At 41.2% G+C, this 21,337-nt stretch overlaps 1 protein-coding gene across 1 annotated transcript in view; it reads left to right on the top strand.

The window, feature by feature from the left end:
• Window positions 1-21,337, top strand: part of furinb (furin (paired basic amino acid cleaving enzyme) b) — an 86,107-nt gene that overhangs the window by 2,906 nt on the left and 61,864 nt on the right. Inside the window, exon 2 of the mRNA XM_062390773.1 lies at window positions 5,297-5,587. Within this exon, the coding sequence (XP_062246757.1) occupies window positions 5,411-5,587 (177 nt within the window). The 5' untranslated portion in view covers window positions 5,297-5,410. The remainder of the gene's footprint in view (window positions 1-5,296; window positions 5,588-21,337) is intronic.

Below are 21,337 nucleotides of genomic sequence, written 5' to 3' on the forward strand. Positions count from 1 at the left end.
ATGCAAGGAGATATAGTGATTGGTATGTCAACCTGTAGTAATTTGATTTCCAGAGCAGAACTCATCACCTTCAGGAATCTTTCTCATGAACTCTGACTCCATATATTTTAATCATGTAGTTAAGTGGTGCTATTTGATATTTTGGGGTTGCTCTGCATGAAGTAGATCTGGAGCCAGACTATTTTTATAAAATCAAATATCAGAAAGTGTGGAAGTCAGTGCTGTCTGTGCCTGGTGGATATGTTAATGTCACCGCATCAATATCACCAGTGGGAATGTGAGCCAAGCAGATAATTAATCATTCGACTCAACCATAACTGATTGAGCTGGGATTTTTGAAGCCAATACCAATATGGATATTTGAGACTGGAAATAATGATACCCTGAGAAACTTCTGTTTTATTTACGATCTCTTTGGAAGGGATCAATCAAGTGTGGGTTTTTGAAGAGGTTTGACAAACATGCTTTTTTCTGAGGCTAGATATCGTCAAAAAGATAGATAGATATTTTATAAATATATATATCTGTATTTTTTTTTATCTCCCTGCATAGTGATTGGTATGTCAACCTGTAGTAATTAGATTTCCAGAGCCGAACTCATCACCTTCAGGAATCTTTCTCATGAACTCTCACTTCATATATTTTAATCAGGTAGTTAAGGGGTGCTGTTTGATATTTTGGTGTTGCCGGGGGAAATGTCACCTCCTGATGATGCTTGTCATATAAAGGTAATGAGTGGTACTTTTTTTGTGGAAGATTTATTATATAAGATATACATTTATATAAAAAACTGAAGTAGGATCCATAGCCTGACATGTGTGTGGCAAAGAAACGTCATTAACACCTCCACTTACCGGCTGTACCTTTTACGGCTATATTCTCACATTGGCTCACTCAGATATTTTGCCAACATTAGGGTGTTATATAAAAGTTCAGGAAAGTGTCTGGACTCTGGAAAATGTCAGGAAAAAAAAAGGCCGCAGTTTATATTTGAAATCTGCTAAATATTGATAATTGCATCAACAATATATCAATACAGTATGAATATCACTGTACTGATATTAGTTTATCCAACCCCACTCACATGATCTTCTTACACTTTTCCTGGATAAAAATCAGTTATTAGTTCATAACACAACATCAAAGCTTTTGATCTTCAAAGCAACAAGCATGTAGAATATTTAACAATGTCAATACTGTTGCTCAAGGGTTTAATGACGATATCCACAGTAATGAATGCAGTGTTGATCCATCTCCCCTCATCTTTGTATATTAGAATAGAGAGGGGGAGGGGGGGGTTCAAAACGACAGGAATCACTCTTTGGTTATTATGTACGACACCGTGTCTGTGCTTTGGCCGCCGAGCCGCCTATTGAAGTGGTTGAGGGTGAAGGGCGCTGCTCAAGGGCACCTCAGCTGTCAAGGAGGGGATTGCTCATTACACATTTTGCTGGAACAGAAAGTCAAAGCAAAGGGTCTTTATGGGAGCGACCTGTTGTTGCTGCAGCTCTCTGCCGCGGTTCACTTCCCCGGGAGAGAAAGTCTTTTTTTTATTTTTTTTGATGAAAAGATGAAAATCTATGATCAAAATCTCCGTCACTTTCACTACGAGATACTGAACTACATCTGTAGGTCTCTTGGTAGCTTAAAAGAGAAAGCACTAAATTAATTCTTTTAAGCTGCTGTGTTATTTTAGCACGGCACAGGTCACTTATCCACCCTTACATTTCCACTGGCTCACTCACGCAAATGTGCTTTTTTAATCCCAGAAGAGGTTATGCAACGGATTTTCTATTTTCATTCTAGTTTAGTTTCGAACGTCTTAAGTTCTCCTGTGTTTTGAACGCTGTAGTTTCATCTGAGTTTTAGGCCTTTGATGTATATTGTAAGAGTAAACAGTGTCTTGTTAGCTCCTCTTCAGGCTGATGTGGGAAAGGTGTTTTGGGCGTTGTGTTATTATGCGCTTGTTATTTTTTCCGCAGTGCCGTCTGAGGGTAGGAGTACCCCCAGCTCTCCCTCCCATCTATTCCTTTCTCTCTCAGCCTTCTCGGTGACAGCAGAGCCCCTGCTCCTGTTTTCGTGACTCCAGCATAGCGTCTAATGAGCTCAGAGGAATGGCTCCACGGGAAGAGTGACAGCCCCTGGTCATGTCTCCAGCACCTGTCCTGCTGCACGCAAATCACACCCACTCCCTAAATGTGGCTGTGAACGAGCAGATTTATTCCTTGAGCTTCTACTCTTTGAATAGTTTGCATTCGCCTAACTCCCTGGAAGCAAGGGATAATTGTTAGGGAGGACGGTCGTTGAGTTGGTAAATAGTTCTATAATGTTTCTCTCTTTTGTATTTTTAAGGAAAGGGATTTTAGGGAGAACTCAAGAGCAGCATTAGCTTTTCGGCAAACCAATTGCCCTGTTACTCTTCAAATTATTCACTGTCAATAGTCATTATGTAAAGTACAGTTAGTAGCGTTTAACTAAATCCTAAGTAACTTGACAAGGCCTGTATACAAGTTTAAGCAACGCGGTTGAACTGAATGGGCCCCATGAGGGTGTCCATTCTTACGGTTATTATCCATTTAGGGCTGATTAAGTTCGACCTAACTTTTAGCACTGGCCTGATCAATCCTGATTGGGCCAAAATGGTGAAGTGACACGTGCAGTTCTAAGATGATAAAATAGATGCAGTGTGTAATAAAGTATACGGCTCACCCTAACTTTGATAATGTCATGATTCAAATACCCATCCATTATCGACATCAATCATCATTTGAGGGTCGCGGAGGTGCTGGAGCCGATCGCCGCTGACAATGCAAGAGGGGCAGGGCACTGGAGAGGTATCATATCAATATAAAGAGACAAACAGCATGCTCATGTGCACACCTACAGTCAACCCATCAGTAAAGTCATTTGCAGTCTGCAGGTGGGGGGGGGGGGGGGGGTCACAGTTCTGTCTGCCAGAATCGTGATCTGAGATTGTGACAAAAATAGTAAATTCTCAGGGGTGATTGGACTGTTGTGTGGCTTTTTTCCCTTGTTACCTTGTTACTAGATGCCATCTGTTTTACCAGACTTCTTTTACACATTTCCAACTACTGCCAAAAAAAATCACCTTTTAATTGGAATACACTGTGGAAGGACATTATTTGTTTCTTTGCCCTCTGAGTGCCTGTAAAGAGTCGAAACATACTCAGCCACAGACTGTGGAACTCGCTCTGTGGCAAGTTTGCTTTACCTTTCAGAAGTTCAATTGTTTTCCACAAACCGTTAATTAAACTGAACCCCCTAAAGCTAGCAATTTTTATTGCAATCCACAAGTTGAAACAGAAAGGACCCCCACACTGATGATTTTGCTTTTCTCAGAGCCTGAAGGAACAGGGGATGAAAATGTAATTTGTTCTGAGGGTGGCCATGGAGGAAAAGACCACATGGTATTTAGAATTTGAAGGGTTTATCTCCTTTGGAGTCTAATACTGTCGAGCTAATATTATGACAATCTGCTTATTCAATCGTGAGACCTGAGCACAAGGGACAGAAATATATCACTGCACAAAATAAAGGAGGGAGCGGGCTCTGTAATTTTCATTGCCTGTTTGTCCATTTGAGCAAATATATTCAGGGCAGGTGGTCAGCAGAACATGAGTCATCCTCTGAGGATCATTAATGTCCTTTTTCTGATACTGAACTGAAACTGACCTGGCAGCTTGATTTTGAGATGTGTTGTGGCCTAATAGATGAAATAGGCCGGTGGTTCACTAAATCTCTATTTATGTGAACCCCTATGGGAGAGTTTAGATATGTTAGACACTGCCATCCATCAGCGTTGGAGTTGCTGCCAAGGCACTTTGGCTGTAGCAGCTCGCAGGAGCCCATCCCTTCACTTGTTGTCTCTTTATCATCTGTAGATTGTAGTTTTCAAGAATATGCACTGACTAACTGACTGACTGACAAAAAAAACTTACAAGAACATCTTACCATGGTGATGTGAATAACAACCATTCTACTGCACTTTGTGTAGAGCCCGAACAAAATGGATTTTTGGAGGCTGTTCGCAGTATTAGGGAGTTACACACTGTCGATACCAATATATCGGCTGATATATGTGAACAAATCGGCTGTGATTTCTTAGATGTCACATCTTTATGATGGTAAAATGTCATTTAGGCTTTAATATATAAATATAAAAATAAATAAATAAACAATATCATATTTCAGATGCATGTCTTTCCTGCATTAATTTTTTTCGTGAAATGAAAGTTTTCATGTTGGTGCAGCACATCAGCAAACAAACACTGATAGCGTTATGTCTGTGAAAAGCTCCTATCAGCCTGTATTCTTGGCCAGCCTCTTCCCCTTCTGTACTTGCTAAGAGGGTTTATATGGGAAAGAAGATATTCCTATGAATGTTTCGAACAATACAACAGACCTAAATGTGTTCTATTCACGGCGGCTTAGATCGAACACCTGCAGCCGCTCCCATTTCTTTTCGCATCAGTCAGTGGTGTATCGGGGATTGACTCGCTGATGCCACGTCGCTGGGATCAGCAGTGGGACAGGACATGCATTTATTGCTGCCCGCATCACTTCCCTCTTCATCTAACTCAGGATGAACTGATATAACTGGTGGAGTCCCACACTTTGTCATCTCCGCTCTTATTCAGTTTCGGTTAAGTTACCGCGAAGCTTTTCCTTTTTATGTGTGACTTAAAGGCTCCGTTTCCTTCGAGCCACAAATCAAAGGCCTGCAGACTGTCCCAGTCTGCTCAGAGAATGCTAATTTTTACATTTTTTAAATCAAATTTTATTTGACAGTTCAATTAAAATATGATGAACCTTTTAATATGTAAAAAGTATTTGGTTGAGTATATATTTTGCATCAGTTTAAAACTCAGCCTCAGACGGCTAGCCTGGTTGCCACAGTAAGCTGTGTACAGATTTGCTCGGAGCTCATCCTGTTTTGCAGCAACACGCCTGTTGTATATCATTATCATACATTACCAGCCCTGGTCTGAAAAAGGGCAATGGGATATTGAAAAATAATTCAGTTTTTGGCCCTGTAGGCCTCGTCGGTTTTGACCTTTGTGCTTTTATGAACAATTGTCTTTTTTTTGCCCTCTGAGTTTGATGGTGGGCAGTGAGTTAAGTGATGATTCATGATAAGGTCTGTGGGTGAGTTGTTTATTTCTGCTGCAGTTTTTTGGTTGTTGTTTTTTCTAATGGTGTGATTCAGGTCCACGACTGACCCAGTTATGAAGGCCATGTTTTTGTTTATAGCTACCTCTGTCCTTCTTATCTCTAGGCCACTGTTCAACTTCTCTGCTGTGAGGTAGAGCAGCCCCGCCCTGCCTGGGAGGAAGTGACAGACGAACGGATAGACTGCCCCCCCCCCCCCCCGTGAAGTGTTCTCCCTTTCATGGATGCCAGGGTGGCCCTGCTGCACCTCTGGGCAGTCCTTGTCCTCCTGACAGCTGAGCTGACGTGGATTGATGCTGCAGAGGTCTACACCAACGCTTGGGCTGTCCAGATCGTTGCCGGGCCAGAGGAGGCCGACCGCATCGCCAGGGAACATGGTTTCACCAATCTCGGCAATGTAAGTCCTTTCAAATACTACAGCTCCTGCTTGTACGTGAACGTTAGAAAATTGTTGTACATCAAAAGCGAGCATCAGAGAGCCTGGCATGACACCTCCAGGCCATCCTGTTCCTGAGACTGATTGCAAAAGTGTGGCCTCCTCCATTTCAGAACACCTAAGTGGGGCATGTACGCCTTGCTGACACTCTGGCAGACAGTTGTGTTTACAGAATAGTGTCAGAAATAGACGGGAATAATAAGGCTTTTATTTTAGGGTCTAGAAGAAAAGGTTGCTTTATATAATCTTCTATGTAGGTAGGTAGGTGATTTTTATTGCCAGCACTTTGGCTTCTGTTTTGGGGGCTGGCCAAGTCATTTTAATTAACTGAGCTGTTGTGTCACAAATAGATAAAAAGTGTCAGAAGAGCTAAAGAACGGGGGAGGTGGATGGTGGGTGGAGAGGGTAGTGACTTATTGTTCTTTCAGTGGTGTGTAAGGTCCCTTGAATATCAAAAAGCGTCTGAGACTAAGCTTTTCCACGTTTGTGTTCAGCGGTTGACAGTGTGCAGCAACTTGGTCCCCGCTTCCCCTGCTGCTCCACTCGAGACTTAACTTCATTTGCATGCGTCTTTGTGGGGCTGCCGGAGCGTTACACACGCCAGTGCACAGCCTTCTGGATTACTCCCTAGAAATATGAGGAGGTTTTTGCATATTCCTACCCCCACTTCTCCCCATCCCAAATACAGAGGATTTTCTCAAAGAGAGGTTATCAAAATTCATTCAGGGTTATCTTTGCTTTTATTTATTTTGTCAAGGATAAAGCTTTGTGCAGAGCGCCAAGCAGGATCTGACTGTTGCTCAACATGTTGTCACACAGGTGCGTGACACCCTGAACGAGAAGTGATGATTCTCATTATCGTTACTCAGATATTTTGAAGAGACAGATTTTTATTTCTATTTGCAATTGAATTCAGATCCAAATGAAGATGGTAAAAGGGGACAGTTTGGCCATGGCGAAGTTTTGATCTCTGCTGAGTGCATCCAAGGACTTCCCATTGAGCAATTTGGTAGGGACTTACGTCCTGCTTGAATCTGGAGTTCATTTAGTATTGATCGGGATAGCTGCAGTTGCTACAACAATCTAAAACTTTTGTACTGTGGACTGAATGAGATACAATGGACCCTAACGGACTCTTATTTGCTTCTGTAAATTCAAGATAGAGAATCAATCTTGGTGAATTGTAAGGAAAAAAATTCAATATTCTGCTCACAGAGCACACATACACATTCTAGACAATCACCCAGGAACAAACACGGTGCTATAGAGCCAAAGAAGGTACATCTTTTCCCACGACAATTTTTTTTCTCGTATTCCCCCAATGTGATCACACTCCCTCTTTTTTTTTTCTTTCACCGGTTTATCTTTCCTTCCCTAATTTCACCCAACCACCAAGAGAGTCCCAGCCTCTACTCTATTAACTCACTTGATTAACAGGAATGTGTGTGTATCTTTCTATTTGCCTTCTGTAATTAGTGACTGTCTCAGAGGAGTATTGCTGGAGGTTTGCACAGGAAAGAGTCCCCAAAGATGCCTGTGTGTTGCTGTATCTTTGATGCCATATTGCTGCTTGTCATTGTAGTGAACACAACAGTGTTGCAGCCAAATCCAATACAATTGAAGTAACTGGTGACTGATAAGATTCCTCCATACTGCACCCGTGGTGTCGTCCAAGTGTCCGTAAGCCCAGACATTCAAATTTGACTCGTAACAGCGTCATTAACACCATGTTTTTAGCCTTAATGTCGTCTGATAATGTCGTCCCTTTAAGCTGCTTAGGTCCCGGAGTGTAGAAGGTCCCAAAAACAACACCAGTCACTTAACCCCAAACAAGCAACACTTTTGCATGTGGTTCCTCGTTACCTGACATTGGAGCTCACGGTGGCTGACTCCTTAATAATGTTAAAACTGAAGAAATGTTAGACTGGAGTTTCTTTTTGCACATTTGGTGTGAAAGAGAAAGATATTCCAACAGGGGATATATATGTCGACAAATTTGGAGAGGGTGAAGGTGGATAATAAAAGAAGAGAAGGATAGAGAGTGGAAAGAATTGAGATAATTGACACATTCCCGCTGGAAAAATATGAGCAGAGAGACACGAGGACGTGTGGGAGATACTAGCGAGAGAAAAAGAGGAAGATGGCTAATGGACTTTTGGATGGCTCGAAGGGTGAAATTTAGTATTATCCACGGTGTGGAATAGGATTTTGTGGGAGTACCTCTTCAGTCATTGTTTCACAGAGGCATCCAAGTAAGTTTTATTTGAATCTATAGTCCCTGAGTGGGTGCTGTGAGAGTGGGATGATCTACGGGCTGTGTGCAGTCACTGTGCTCCGACAGTGCAGTGTTGGGTTTTGTGAGGGTTTGGGTTCGATGAGGGATCATTGGTTTTTTCCCATTATCTTTAGGGGTGTTCTACAGGGCATTTGAAAAAACACAGAGAGCTGATGTGTACACATTAAGTAATGGGATTTTAATGACCAATGTGTAAAAGATTGTCATGTAACTTGTTTTATTGTTGGCTACAGTGTGGCCTCTGAGGGGCCTTATTGTCTAAAAGCGTTTGCAGATGGGGGTGTAATGATTTTAAGAGCCCGACCGATTTTATAGGTTTACCGATTAAAGAAATGAGCCTCAGTCTTTAAGATTTTTTTTATTTTACAGAATAAACAACGCATGAACAGATGTGAATTTATCTTTACATTTAACATAAAAAATATTTTTGTTTATTTTGTTTATTAAAATATCTTTTATGGTTAAACTGTAAAAAATCAAGCCACAACTAAATCGTTGTCATTAGGTTTTGTTAACACCCTGGAGTTGTCATTGTCAAATATATATATTTTTAAATAATATCTTAAATAGTAAATTATTTTACTCCCTAATAATTGGGAAACCGTGGTACAACCATCCACAGTCTCGTATCGTCATACATGAACTTAACCATGAAACCAACCTGCTGCCCCCTCTGCAGCCTGTTCACTTCTCATTACTTGAGTAATGAGACAAAACTCTTTTTCATTCCACAACAAACACTATAACACAAATACTCCACATTTCACCCATTTTATTGTTTCACAACTGCATGTGTCTTGTGTCTATACTGGTCCAAATGATCCCATCTGCAGTTAAGGTTGTCCCTGTCGCTTCATTAGCTCTAGACGGACTCCACCACCTGCAGACTGCAGACCCTTGGGGCACCTTCAAGTCACCGGTGTGGGAACCTGCTGGTCAACCCCCTCAAAGGATGCTGCAGTGTGGACATTTTCCCTCTGGGTAAATAACTTATGACAACGCTGGTGTTATGTAATCGTTGCGGACCGCCTCACTCAGAAGGTGTGTGAGTAGTTTCCTCTCAACGCTGCCCCCTTTAATCTGTAATCTGGGACAAATGTTACACCCTTAATTAGCAGAAACACTTGTGATGTTTCAGTTTAATTATTCCTGAGTGGATGTGAGGAGGAGAGTGTTTGTGTATGCGTCGTTTCTTGTGTGTACGCATATTCAATAACAAGGCTTTAGTGTAAATGTCACTGAGACTTCCCAGTGTGCATCGGCATTTAAGTTGACATTGAGCATTGTTATATCTGTTTCTCTCTAATGTGTTCAATAGTGTTTTTTTTTCTTTTCAGTAATGCTTTTGTTTGCGAGGGAGTTGCAGTCCAGGGTTCAGAGCTAAATGTCATGTTGTGTTCTCGGTGAGCCGAGTCAGAATCACTGTTCTTATGAGTATGGGCAGGCTCTGTGGGCGTTGATACACTGAATCACCCCACACTTTGAAGTAGACATCTAGTGCCACTCTGGCTGTCTCCCTGTCCCTCTGTCTGTCTGACACCATCGCCAAATTGGTCTCTTTGTGTTCATTGGTAATTTATTAATATGATAAATGATACCAGTAGGTTGGATATTTATTGGTCTGCTCCGATACTGGTGCGAAAACAATTAGTTTCAAATTGGTCTGGTGCCTAAATGGTGCTAGAACCAACACTTTTTTCTAGAAATTTGACTTAGTAACTATTAACAGTTTGAGGTATACGTAACTTAAATATTCAAATAGAAATGGTTGCAGTACCTTCATACAAAAATTACATTATAAATAAAACCCCACCCAACTACAGGGATGTTACACTAAATACATGTTTCAATGCTTAATGCAGCAAAATACTCCAGCTCAAATCATGATGCAACATTTTTATACCATTTCAGTTCCTCCCTTTAAACTGGATTATTTTCAAACATTTCCCACACGTGCCAATGTCGAGATTTTAGCGTGCGAAACACAGGCTCAATATAGACTGTTCAGCTTTGGGCATATGTTGTTGTGTCAACTCAAGTTTGAGGTAGCTGCTAGACAACTGTAGGCTAATGTTGGGTACTGCCAGAGCCATGTAGAGAGTGTGTTGCCACTAGAGTTAAATGTGATGTTACCAAGGCGTGTGCAGCAAAGTTTGTGTTGCCTCCAAGCACGGCAACTAATCCAGAGCAAAGAAAATCTGTATCGGAAAGATTTCCGTAGCCAACCCCAATAGATATATATTGCAATCTAGAATGAACAACTTTACCCAACTCTCCAGCATCTGCTCCACCGGCTATCGCCCTCTGCAGGAACACTCCTCTGACTCTTGTGCTGCAGAGATAACAGGTCATTTCCACGTAGTTAGAAAATATTCGATTGCAGTCAGCTTGTGTCAGATGATTGCTCTCTAATATTCCTTCAAAATCCAATATTCTTCCTCCTGTTTTCCAATTTCATACCAGCACGGCCCCAAATAGACACAAATGAACATTTGCTCTGTGCTAGTTGGAATGTGATTTGGTCCAAGGCCTTTGTCCATTACCCTCGACGTTACCGTGCCAACTATGTGATGCACCAGCCCACTGGCCAGTTCTCCCTCTCTCCCTGGCTTCCCTTATTCAATTCTATTCAAATGAGCTGCCCTGGCATCAAATGTAAAGGAACTAAATACATTATCACACATCTCACTCAGTTTTCTTTTGTCGTTCCTTCTTCTTGACGACCGCTCTGGTGGCTGCGGGAGATGGTCACAACTTATCAGGACTGAGCCCATGCCTTATTGCTTATGAAGTGACAGTGATGCTTTTAAGAATGTACAAGGGCAGCCGGCTCTCTGGGTGAGGAGAGTGTGATTATTCTACATTCAAATGTGATTTGTACAGAGAGCCCTGTCAGATGGGCTGATTATATCAGACAGCGCCGATGCTCTTACCCTACTTTAATTTGCCGTGAGTGCGATTGGGACTTTGTGTGTGTGTGTGCTAGTGTGAGTCTTTTTTTTTGACTAGCTGAGGTTTTTGTCCTCATTTTAAAGTAATACTTTATTAAAAGGAACATCAGAACTTCTCTATCTCTCAAAGTCATGTCTCTGCCATATTGATTTCTCCCCGGTGCATTTGCGTGCTAAGCTGTTCATATCCCTCCACCTCAACTCATAAACCCACACTACACTGTTCTGCAGCCGCACCTCCACTGTCTGCTGTCCTCTATTTCCCCCAGGACCTTGAAGAGGAGAACCGGGCGAGCTCAGAGTTTCTTTTGCTTTATCCCACAAATGTCTAAAGTAATTTTCAGAATGATTTGTCTGTCCTCTTCTTTTCTTATGTTCTTTACTTAATAGGTACAATTTTTTTTTGTTCCCTCCTATAATTATCCACTTAGCTTTTCTGCTGAATGTTAATTATCCTATTTTTTAATATCATGCAGAAGTAGTTAGTCTTGCATTGTCCCTGCAAAAAAGCATTCATATTCAAATTTAAATTTAACGGCGGATGAGCAAACCAGTTAAAACAAATGTTTGACACCCCGTCGCTTCATGTTTCATATTGATGCCACCAAAATGAATATAATGACCAAACTGACAACATCAACACAACTTTGAATACAGGCTAAAGAGGCCTGGGAGGAGGCAGAGCATGTTTAGTGGAAATTGCATGTAATCGAAGCGTGGTTTGATTAAGCTGACATAGAGATAAGATGTTTTCAATGGCTTCAACTTATCATTACAGCAAGAAACACCTATGAAATGTATCACTTCATATGATGCAATTATACATGTTGAATTGCTTTGATTTGTAATAATGAAGCTCTATTTCCTTTGTATTTTTTATTGTCTGTTTACATTTCCAGCTGGTTGGGTAATACTGTCATTGTTCTCATTGTTCTTAATTCAGAATATTAATATTCCTACAGGCTGATTGATGAACATTGTCTTAATTTGCTTCTGCCCTCGTAGCACAACTTCTTCCCTGGCGTCATTAAGCTTGCATGAAATGAGTTTCCAGAAACCACAGAGATTTCAAGAGAGCATCAGATCCGTAGCTCCCTCATAAACACTGTCTCTTTTTCTTTCTTGTCTTTTTTCCTTGCCCTCTTTACCTCCCTGTGCTTCTCTGAGATCATTCCCCTGTGTGTAGGGCTGTGACTATACATCACATGCATACAGCAGCAGCCATAAATTTGGGCAAATTGCTTTTGAAAGTTTATGAAACGGTGTCGTTCCACATTTAGAAAAAAAGACACACACTTTGTGGATCAGCTCACACTCGTGTGAATTTGACCAGCACAGTACTTGAAAGGCTATTGAGCTTGAATGGTCAATTTTAGTCAGAACCTGCCTTTTGTGATCACTTATCGTTATAAAAACAGCTCGACTACAGAGCGCCCCTTGTTAAATCAATGCATGAACACATAAAAAAAGAGTGGTTATTTTTTTGTGGGGTTGCTTGTTTACTTTTGCACCTAGATGCTGGGTGCTGAAATATTCCCATGGGGTTTAAAATAGATGGATATGAAATATTGAGGTTGTGTATCCGTACATAGAGTATTTTTATTAAAAATGGCTTCGCACCAAGCTTTTCGGTGTATTACCAAATATTGCATAGACTGTTCATAAAAATAGCCACCAGGACAGCTCCTCAAAAGTGAAACCAAAGTATCTCGACCTGGCGGCTGCTGCATCCATGTTAGTGAATGGGGAATGGAACAAACTAAAAAGTCACATCTAAATTCCAAATTCATCGACATTGTTCATGTTTAAAATGTATAATGAGTAACCGAGTACGTTAGTGAATGTTAAGAGACGTACGTTGAATATTTACACAATATTTTCTCACTCTTCATGTTTGTGATGGTTAGGCATGTGAAAGTTTTGGTGCAACCCCCTGCTCTTGCTCACTGCATCACAGTCTTTTTCCAAAGCCCCTGCGACCACCTGGCACACCATACTACTGCCTGCTCTGGCATTAGGTTGTCATGGAGAAAATTGCCAGCATTTTATTTCCTGCGGAGTGACTCAGAGCGAGGAGCGAGGTCATTTTATCTTGGCAATGTAATAACGCTCTCTGTCTGTTCTAGATCGAGAGGTGGTTCACTTGCGGCCGCTATTTGTGCTTAATTAGGATATTTAAAGGAGACTCCCAAAGTGAATGCACTTTATCCGTCTTTGTTAAGGGCAATTGAGGTATTTTACTGTATGCCTGCATCATTCTCTTGCTACAGTATCCCATAAAAATCAACCTGGATCTTTTGGTTTGCAGGCTTCTCATATGCCTCTGTCTCTCTTTGCTATTTTACCTCTTATCCTCATAAATCTCTTTCCTTTCTCAAAACCTACGATATTTGCAAGTTTCCTGCAGGTCTGGTTTCCAGTCTCACCGCCTCTGTCTCATCTTTCCTCCGAGCTGTCCCTCCCTCCCTCTCTCCCCTCGTACGGTTGTCCTCTCCTCCCTTTCTTCTCCCTCCAGCTTCCACTTTACTTCAGTGTTTACTGATCTGAGTGAAGTGCACCTCCATGTCCCAGAGCTGTCTCTCATTTAAATGCACTACTTCATTACATGGAGCCTGCAGCCACAGACCTTTCAGCTGTTTGCAAGAACGTCCTCCAGAAATGGGTTGGTGCTGTGCCAGGGATGTGCAGTAATCATTACTCAAGAGGTACATGGAACTATGTTTTATAACGAAAGAATCTTTGACCTATAAAAGTGATTCTTATGGTGCCACTAACAGCGCATTAGGAATCGGTTTGCAGTCAGGGCTGGGTTTGAACTGGAAGAGGTTCAGCGTTTTCCTCTGGGATGTAGTTGTAGTATGTGAAGTATGAGTAGTGGTGAAGGGAAAATCAGTTTTTTTTTTTGTGTGCATGTTCATGTGTGTGTCGCATATGCAAAAACATTTCAAAGCATGCTCTGCCTGGAGGCTTCTATGTATCTGCAAGCTCCAGAAGGCCTCCTGAGGCCTGAATGCTTGATAACATCTGTGTGCAGTTATTAACACGGACAAAATCTGCCTCGCTCGGGGGCCTCAAGATTGAGAAAAGTACTAATTTATTAAATATGATAAAAGTATAATCTCCACAATTATTGGCATTAACTGAACAAGAAAATGTTCATGTAATGGCCAGCAGCAAGCTACATATCATTCATTTTTCCAGAAACTGTTAAATCACTTAAACTTAATGACATATTAATTTATGAAATAACCATGTACAACATTCCTTTCTAAATAATGGGTGTAACATTTATACTGCCATGAGCGAAGTTTCTTCGAGATTGACAGCTTCCCACGTCACATTTGGACTGCATTTATAAAGCCCTTTTCCAGTCTTATCAACCACTCAAAGCACTTTACAATACAAGTCACATTCACCCATGAACACATTCATACGATGCTTAATATGTGTTTATTATGTGTTTCCATGCCATCCAATGTGTGCGTTTGCTGTGAAGCTGCTGTATCTGTTTTCCTCTCCGCAAACAACAACCCAGAATCTTTGATCAGCATCGCTTCGCTCAGTGGTGACATCTGCTCGCTGTTAAAGTTATCATGCTCTCATTATCAGGTAGACAGGAGCGATGCTGCTCATTTAAATTCTATACTCACACATGTGTGAATTGGCCTGGATAAAGAGGCATACGTACGGCGCAAAAATGATATAAGGTTTTCTAAAGAGAACAGACAGCCCTCTCCTCTCCAGCAGCAGCTTCATGTCACTGTTGGGGAAATGCAGGGGAAACAGTGAGGCCAGAGAGAGCATTGTTGTTGCTCCTGTGGATGTGGTGGCTGGATGACTCAGATCAGACCATACAGATCAATCGCGTGGAAAAGGCTTTAGTCTGTCGGACTGCTCTCTGCTCCTCTGAGACGTAGAAGCAGCCATGCGTGTGTTCGCTGTCTTCCTCCATTCAAGTCGCTTTTCTTCAGGCAGGCCTTTTTTTTAAAACTACCCACATTCATAATCTGCCCATTATTGACTTAAGACGGCTCACAGTAAATTGAAGATGGGACTTTCTTTTTGTAAGAAAGTGGCTTTTGTTCACGGAGATGAATGTAGCTACAATGTAATTTGGCCTCGGCCTCAGCTCCCACCACTACTGCTAGTTACTGTCGACAGTACTTCACTCCAAAACTGTTACACACAGTATATGCTGAGTTTTAAATGAGAGTGCAGTGTAAACTTAGCTGTGAATCACCATTAGCTGGACGTAACCTTTGCCAGCAAACTTGGAGCTTTTTGTACATCTGTTGTTCATTTGCTGGTCTGTCGTTATTTACACACTTATGTCAGAGTCTACAATATTGTATTTGTACTCGTATTTGCTGGTCCTTGGGGAAATTAAAAGAGATTTGAAAACAACAGAACATTGAATATGAGTCCAACAACAGCTGATTCAGCTCCCTAGGCCTTTCACCACCAGCACACTGGTTAGAGGCCCCAGCTCCAGGAAGGAAATTCATTCCATCTCTCATGTGCAGCACACAGCATCACACAAATCAGCCTGGGAACATGTGATACATTTCACTATATTCTCTGAATATTCTTATGTGATGATGCATATTCAATATTATTTCTTTACATCACACTTGGCCCAGAATAACATCATATTTTTTTCATGATCTTGTAAGACGTGTTTGAGAATCTTTCATGTGAAGCAACCGGAGAGCTCTATTCTCTGATTGCTGATTTAACATCAAAGATCTCTTGCTCATCATGATTTTATCAATGTTTATATATAGGATTTACCTCAGAGAGTAAATGCAAATGCATCAAATAATTCCTGAAATCTCTGTGGCTGTATGTGCATATCTCTAGGACTGTTTATCTTATTGGCTTAACGTTTGACATGTGCATTTGGTGCAATTTGGAAATGTGATAGCTCAATATTAATACACTTTGAATAAACAGGTGAGCAGTCACTTACTAGTACTACTTACTCTTCAATGTAAGTTAAGATAAGATAAGAAAAATGTACTTTATTATTCCCACAATGGCTGAATTTGCAGTATTACAGAAGCAAGAGTCAAAAAGACAACAATAAGGAATATAAGTGTTAGGAATATAAAAAATAAAGAGAGATATTGAAATGTATGAATGTTATTAAAGTAGTATGCAGTGTAAAAATAATATATATGCAGTTTGAGATTATGTACAGTGAATGGATTGCACATGAACCGTTGATATGGCACAGACAGATGAATATTGCACAGTTGAGACTTAAAGTGTTAAAGTGTCGTCCATAATAATTGTGGTGAATGTAGTTTTTACCATGAGCAGAGCTTGTTGTCACTTTGTCGATCACGACAGCTGATTCTCCATTTTCTATGTACTGAGTCGAGCTCTGAACAAACAGGTGAACAGCTCTTTGTGCAGTAGCGGGGACGCAGCTTCATTGTTACTTCAGGGCACTTTTGCAGGTTCAGAAAGAAAGCTGCAACCACCACAGTTATGCTTAGGAAGCATCTCTGAGCAGAGAGCGGTCGCACCCTGCAGAGCTCTAGGGAACAGTTAAGGGGGTTCAATTTGTGAGACACTTGTGAGTGTGGACGTCGCCCCTAATTTTCTGCCTCTGTGTGGACTTGTGTTCTACAGCCCTCTCAACAACTCTGCTACGGTGGGGTAAGTGGATTTGTAAGAAGAACAACTACGCGGCCGTGTTGTCCACAGCTGTCTGTGTACATGTGTGCGATGGAGTATAATGGAGGCTTGTCTCAGGGGATGCTGATGGAGGGGAAAGCACCGCTCATTCACTCATCCCACTCATCGTTCTTCCCTTCCAAGCCTGCGTCTCTGATCTCTAGTCCAAGGATGCCCACAGTCATTTGTACACCACGAATTTATCTGTCAAGGTGTCGGCCTGTTGGTGCAACACTCAGGTGTATGTTTCTGAGTAATCAATGGGCGCTGACCAGTTTAAAAGTTGGTTTAAATGTTCGGTCACAATCTCTTTGTGCCCCCCAAAAACATTTCACAGTAATTACCACTGAAGCACTTAGAGAGGCACTACTTTTGAATTCCTCTGTAGGCGTGTAATGATTCATTGATTGCTCAGATGCATCAGTTCTAAATTATGCCAATTGAATTCATTGGTCTGCTAAAAGAAATAACCAAATTGCTCTAGCTTCAGTAACAATCCATTTGAAACACTTTGAAGGGCAATAATCAAGATGGACCCAATCAGTCCTTTGCCAGGATTAAAAAGCAGAAACTGGCTTAATTAGCGTTTCTACCATTAAAGCCAGCACTCTTAGTGCCACACAATGTAATACAAATGTTACGACTATTAGTGCTATTGTCACTACTACTACAAATACTGCTGCCACACTCACAGCCACTCATAATATTATCACCCGGAGCATGATGTGCAATCATGAGGGAAACACATTTCTTTAATGTATGCAACAAATTTGTCATAAATGAAAACAATAATATTAATCCCTCCTGAGGCTAAATGCCAACTTGAATATGTAATTGAGTCGCCATCAAGCCACAAATCCACCAACCTTCTGTACTAAGCCTTTTTCAATATGCAAAAAAGCTTCTCATTCATTGCAGCTCCACTGCTAAGCTAAGGGGCTCACCCCCTTCATCTGCCTACAGGTGTGGAAAATGAAGAAAAGAAACTACGCAGCACTGATCTTGAGTCAGCCTTGGGCTCTCCGCTTGGGGAATAACCTCCAGGCATTAGTATGCCACAAAGGAGCTTCTCGAGCAATGCGGGTGTGAAGAGTTAGCTTATTTAGTGCAGCAGAATCGCTGGATATGACGTACCATATTAACTTGTACCTACGCTGTGCCTGAGTTACTGCTCAGCCATGTTCTTCTCCCCACTACTAATGAGAAGGGCACTCAAGAGGATCCAATCGTCCACCAAGGCCCAACTATCCCCTGATGAAACCATGTCTAAATTCACTTTGAACTACACACACTCATAAAGACCAGATACCTCAACATACTTTTTTTCATCGTTCCTCGAATTATTCTGTGAGCAACCAGGAAAATGTAGAAAAATACAGCAATGTTTCAAATAAAAAGAAGAAAAACTAAATTCTGTAAGCGACCCACGATCCAGAACCGCATCAAATTTTAATGAGTTCTCCAATGAATCATTTCGTGCCCCTCTGTAAAATTCAAGGAAATCGTTTTTTTTTTCAACAAACAAACCTTGGTGAAGGTATCAATCAAAAGACATTTCCCTTCCACCCTTTTTACGACTTTGATTCTATGATCCTGGCTTTGTGAAAATATTAGAAATCCAACATGCGTGGGTATCAGGAGGACTGAAATTAAAACAAAAATTTGAAATAAAACAGTGCAGATGATGTTGAGGTGGAAGATCAGATGCTCAGGCGGTATTACATTCTGCTTGAAGAACTAACACCTCCTTGTATTCCAGCTCCACTAAAACCTATAACAAAACCTACAAGTTCACAAACAAAATGTAATTTTACTGGGACTGAGGACACCGACAAGTTATTAACAAGTTATTAGTTTCCTGTTCTGCTGTGCACCCATGTTCTGTTATCTTTCTTGGAATGTGTCATATCTCTGGATAACTCAACAGTATCTCTGTGTTTTCGGAATTAGATTTTTCATTTTTTTGAATTTCATATCCTGTTTGTATGTGGAAGTTTTCTTTTAATCTAAAAATATTTATCAGCAGTGATGAAACTTTGTTATTTGATAAATTAATAATTCTCATGGCTTCACAAACCTGTTGATTGAAGCTACCGGGCGAGTTTGACCTGCATGCTAATAATTTACACACATATTTTCTTTCTTCTCCTTCCATGATCAAGCTAAATACTTGACGCAAATTGTCAAGTCAATTGCAATTCCTCAAAGGGCCAAATGATGGTTCATTTGGCCCTTTGACCTTACAATTACTCAAGAATAACTGGGGGTTGACACTTCACAGACCATTTCCTTTATTGATTTTTCTGCCATGTTAGTTTGCCATTTTTTTATGGTTGTAATGTTTCTGTAGCAACTGGTGCATCAATCAAGGACCAGCATGCCATATTTTTCTATTTTACTTAAGGGGATCTTTAATGTTAGAGAAGAAAAAAGAACAGCCACTGAGCAGTGTTTTTCTCCAGGAGCAAACAAATGGCCTTCTGTGTTGAGCTGTGTTTCAGGGAGAAATACCATTTTCATTCTCCATTAATAAGAAAAAGACAAAAACTCCAGAAAGCATCTACAACGATTTATTGTCATACAGCCCGGCCCCCTAACTGTGGTCCACCAGCTCGCTTTCCTCTCTCTCTTTTTCCCCCTTATCCTAAAGAACTGTCTGATAAGCTGTTATGATGCTGGGGGAAAAAAACACCTTTTCTGCAGAGCAATGTGTACTTTGCGCCGCTGTAAAGATAATATGACCTTTTCAGGAAAGCAGAACGGCGAAGGAAAAAGGTCTGCGAGGCTGGAGATATCAGGCTCCCCTCTGTAGCGTGACACTTGGTCAATTGCAGGCTGATTCGATTTGGAGAGAGACAAGACAGAGAGCGGTAGTGAAATAACGAAGCAGCTGGCCCTCTCTGACTCGGCCGGTGAAGCTTCCTCCTGGACATTACAGACAGTCGGTGCAATCGTTTTTCATCAATAACTGTTTGTAGAGGACAGTGGTTTCGTTCTGTAACGTTCTGTGTCCATTAGTAACCATTTGTGGCTTAAACAGACAGTGTGATCCAATTCAATTTACACATCGATAAACCACGATATTGAAGCAGGTTATCGGCTTCAAAGTCGTGGCTGATTCTCAAAACGGGCTGCAGATGTTTACCAGAGTTCATTCTTTCCCATCGGTTATTCAATTAAAAGTATCTTCTACGTCCAGATAGAGAGTTTGAAATAGGGATAAATTCCACTCTCTCAACTGGGGGGTAGCGAGATAGTCCAGACTGAACGGAGCTGCAGCTCTAAGGGGTTACGTTTTATAAAACAAAGATTAGAAGTTTCTGCGATTTTTTTTCAACTTTTTTTATCTATGATATTTTGGGGCATTTAGCCTTTAGTGTTAATAATTTCAAACATCAAAAAGGGGATAGAGAGAGTGCAGAAGAAATGCAGCAAAGAGCCGGTATGGAAGTGAACCTGCATGAGGACTCACGCCTCCGTACATCCTGAGCACACTCACCCATGAGAGCTACTAAGTGACATTCGCCATTTTCTTTTTGCCAGAGGATGTTTTTGTCTGAGCATAGGATCTGTTTTTTAGCACCACCCCAACCATCAGAACCCCTTCTACATTTGCCAGTTTTGTAATTGGCTGTCCAACACGATGATCCTCTTGATCCTCCTTTAGATGGTCATTTGACTCCATTCACATTCCTGTGAAGGAGCGAAGTGCTAGTTTGTTAGGTATGTGTTTTATAATTTAAATTTCAACTCTGCTATATATAATCAATTCTATGTATGCCAAAATGTAACTAAATCGGGCCTGTAGTCTAGAACCAGGTATAGATTCTTATTTATTTACAGTTTAGGTCCATTCACTCAAATTCATCAAGTACTTTCCGCATCAATAATAGAAGGTGGACAGGCTTCTTGTTGACAGGCTCTGGTTATTCTCCATATCTCTGTGGCTTGTATACTAAGTAGTACCTGACCAGTGTGACTTGCATGAACAAACATGCAAATTAAAACTACTTTATAAACTATGTGGATTTTAACATCTGAAATCTGAATATTTATGCAATTAATGGCCAGTGATGCATGCAGGGCGCCAATAGAGGGTTCTAAGGTGATGTATGGGTGGATGGGTTGCGTGGGTGCTATCATGCAGCTCCTCACGCAGGGATAGGAGGTGTGTGTAGTAGCTATAATACAGCCCGATCCCTCTCACCCTGAATAATGTAGAAAGAGCGCCTGCCATGTGGAAAGAATACTGTTCACAGCAGAGTTAGAATGCAGAATACCTCCGCAGCGTTCGCTCCCGTTTCCACTCTCTCTTCTGAATCCCTTGTGGACAAAAGGTAGAGCAGCTTGAGCACTCCTCTCTCAAATTTTAAACGACGGAGGGGCTTCCACAAATTATATCCTCTAAAATAAAACTGACATTAAAAAATGGAGCAAATGACCCAGAACATCCTAGGGGCTTTCTGTTCAAATGGCGCCGCCACCCTCTGGCTCTTAGCTCTTGATAAAGAGTGTGTCTCAGGGATACAGTTATTTAGGCCGGGACTGAGGAATGACACCTCAGTAGGCCTAGTTTATCAAACGCTTCTGTCTGTTTTCACATGAAGCCCTGAGCTCATTTTCTTCACCTCCAATGAATTTCTCCTCTGCACACAAAGCCACTAAAATATACCATTATCTTAGACGGCTCCCTTAACCCTGATATAAGACAGACAATTTCCACACATCTTGATTAATGCTTTTTTCCCTCAGACTGGACAAGTAAGTATATTAATATACACT

This window comes from Platichthys flesus, chromosome 6 (assembly GCF_949316205.1).
Source record: "Platichthys flesus chromosome 6, fPlaFle2.1, whole genome shotgun sequence".
NCBI lineage: Eukaryota > Metazoa > Chordata > Actinopteri > Pleuronectiformes > Pleuronectidae > Platichthys > Platichthys flesus.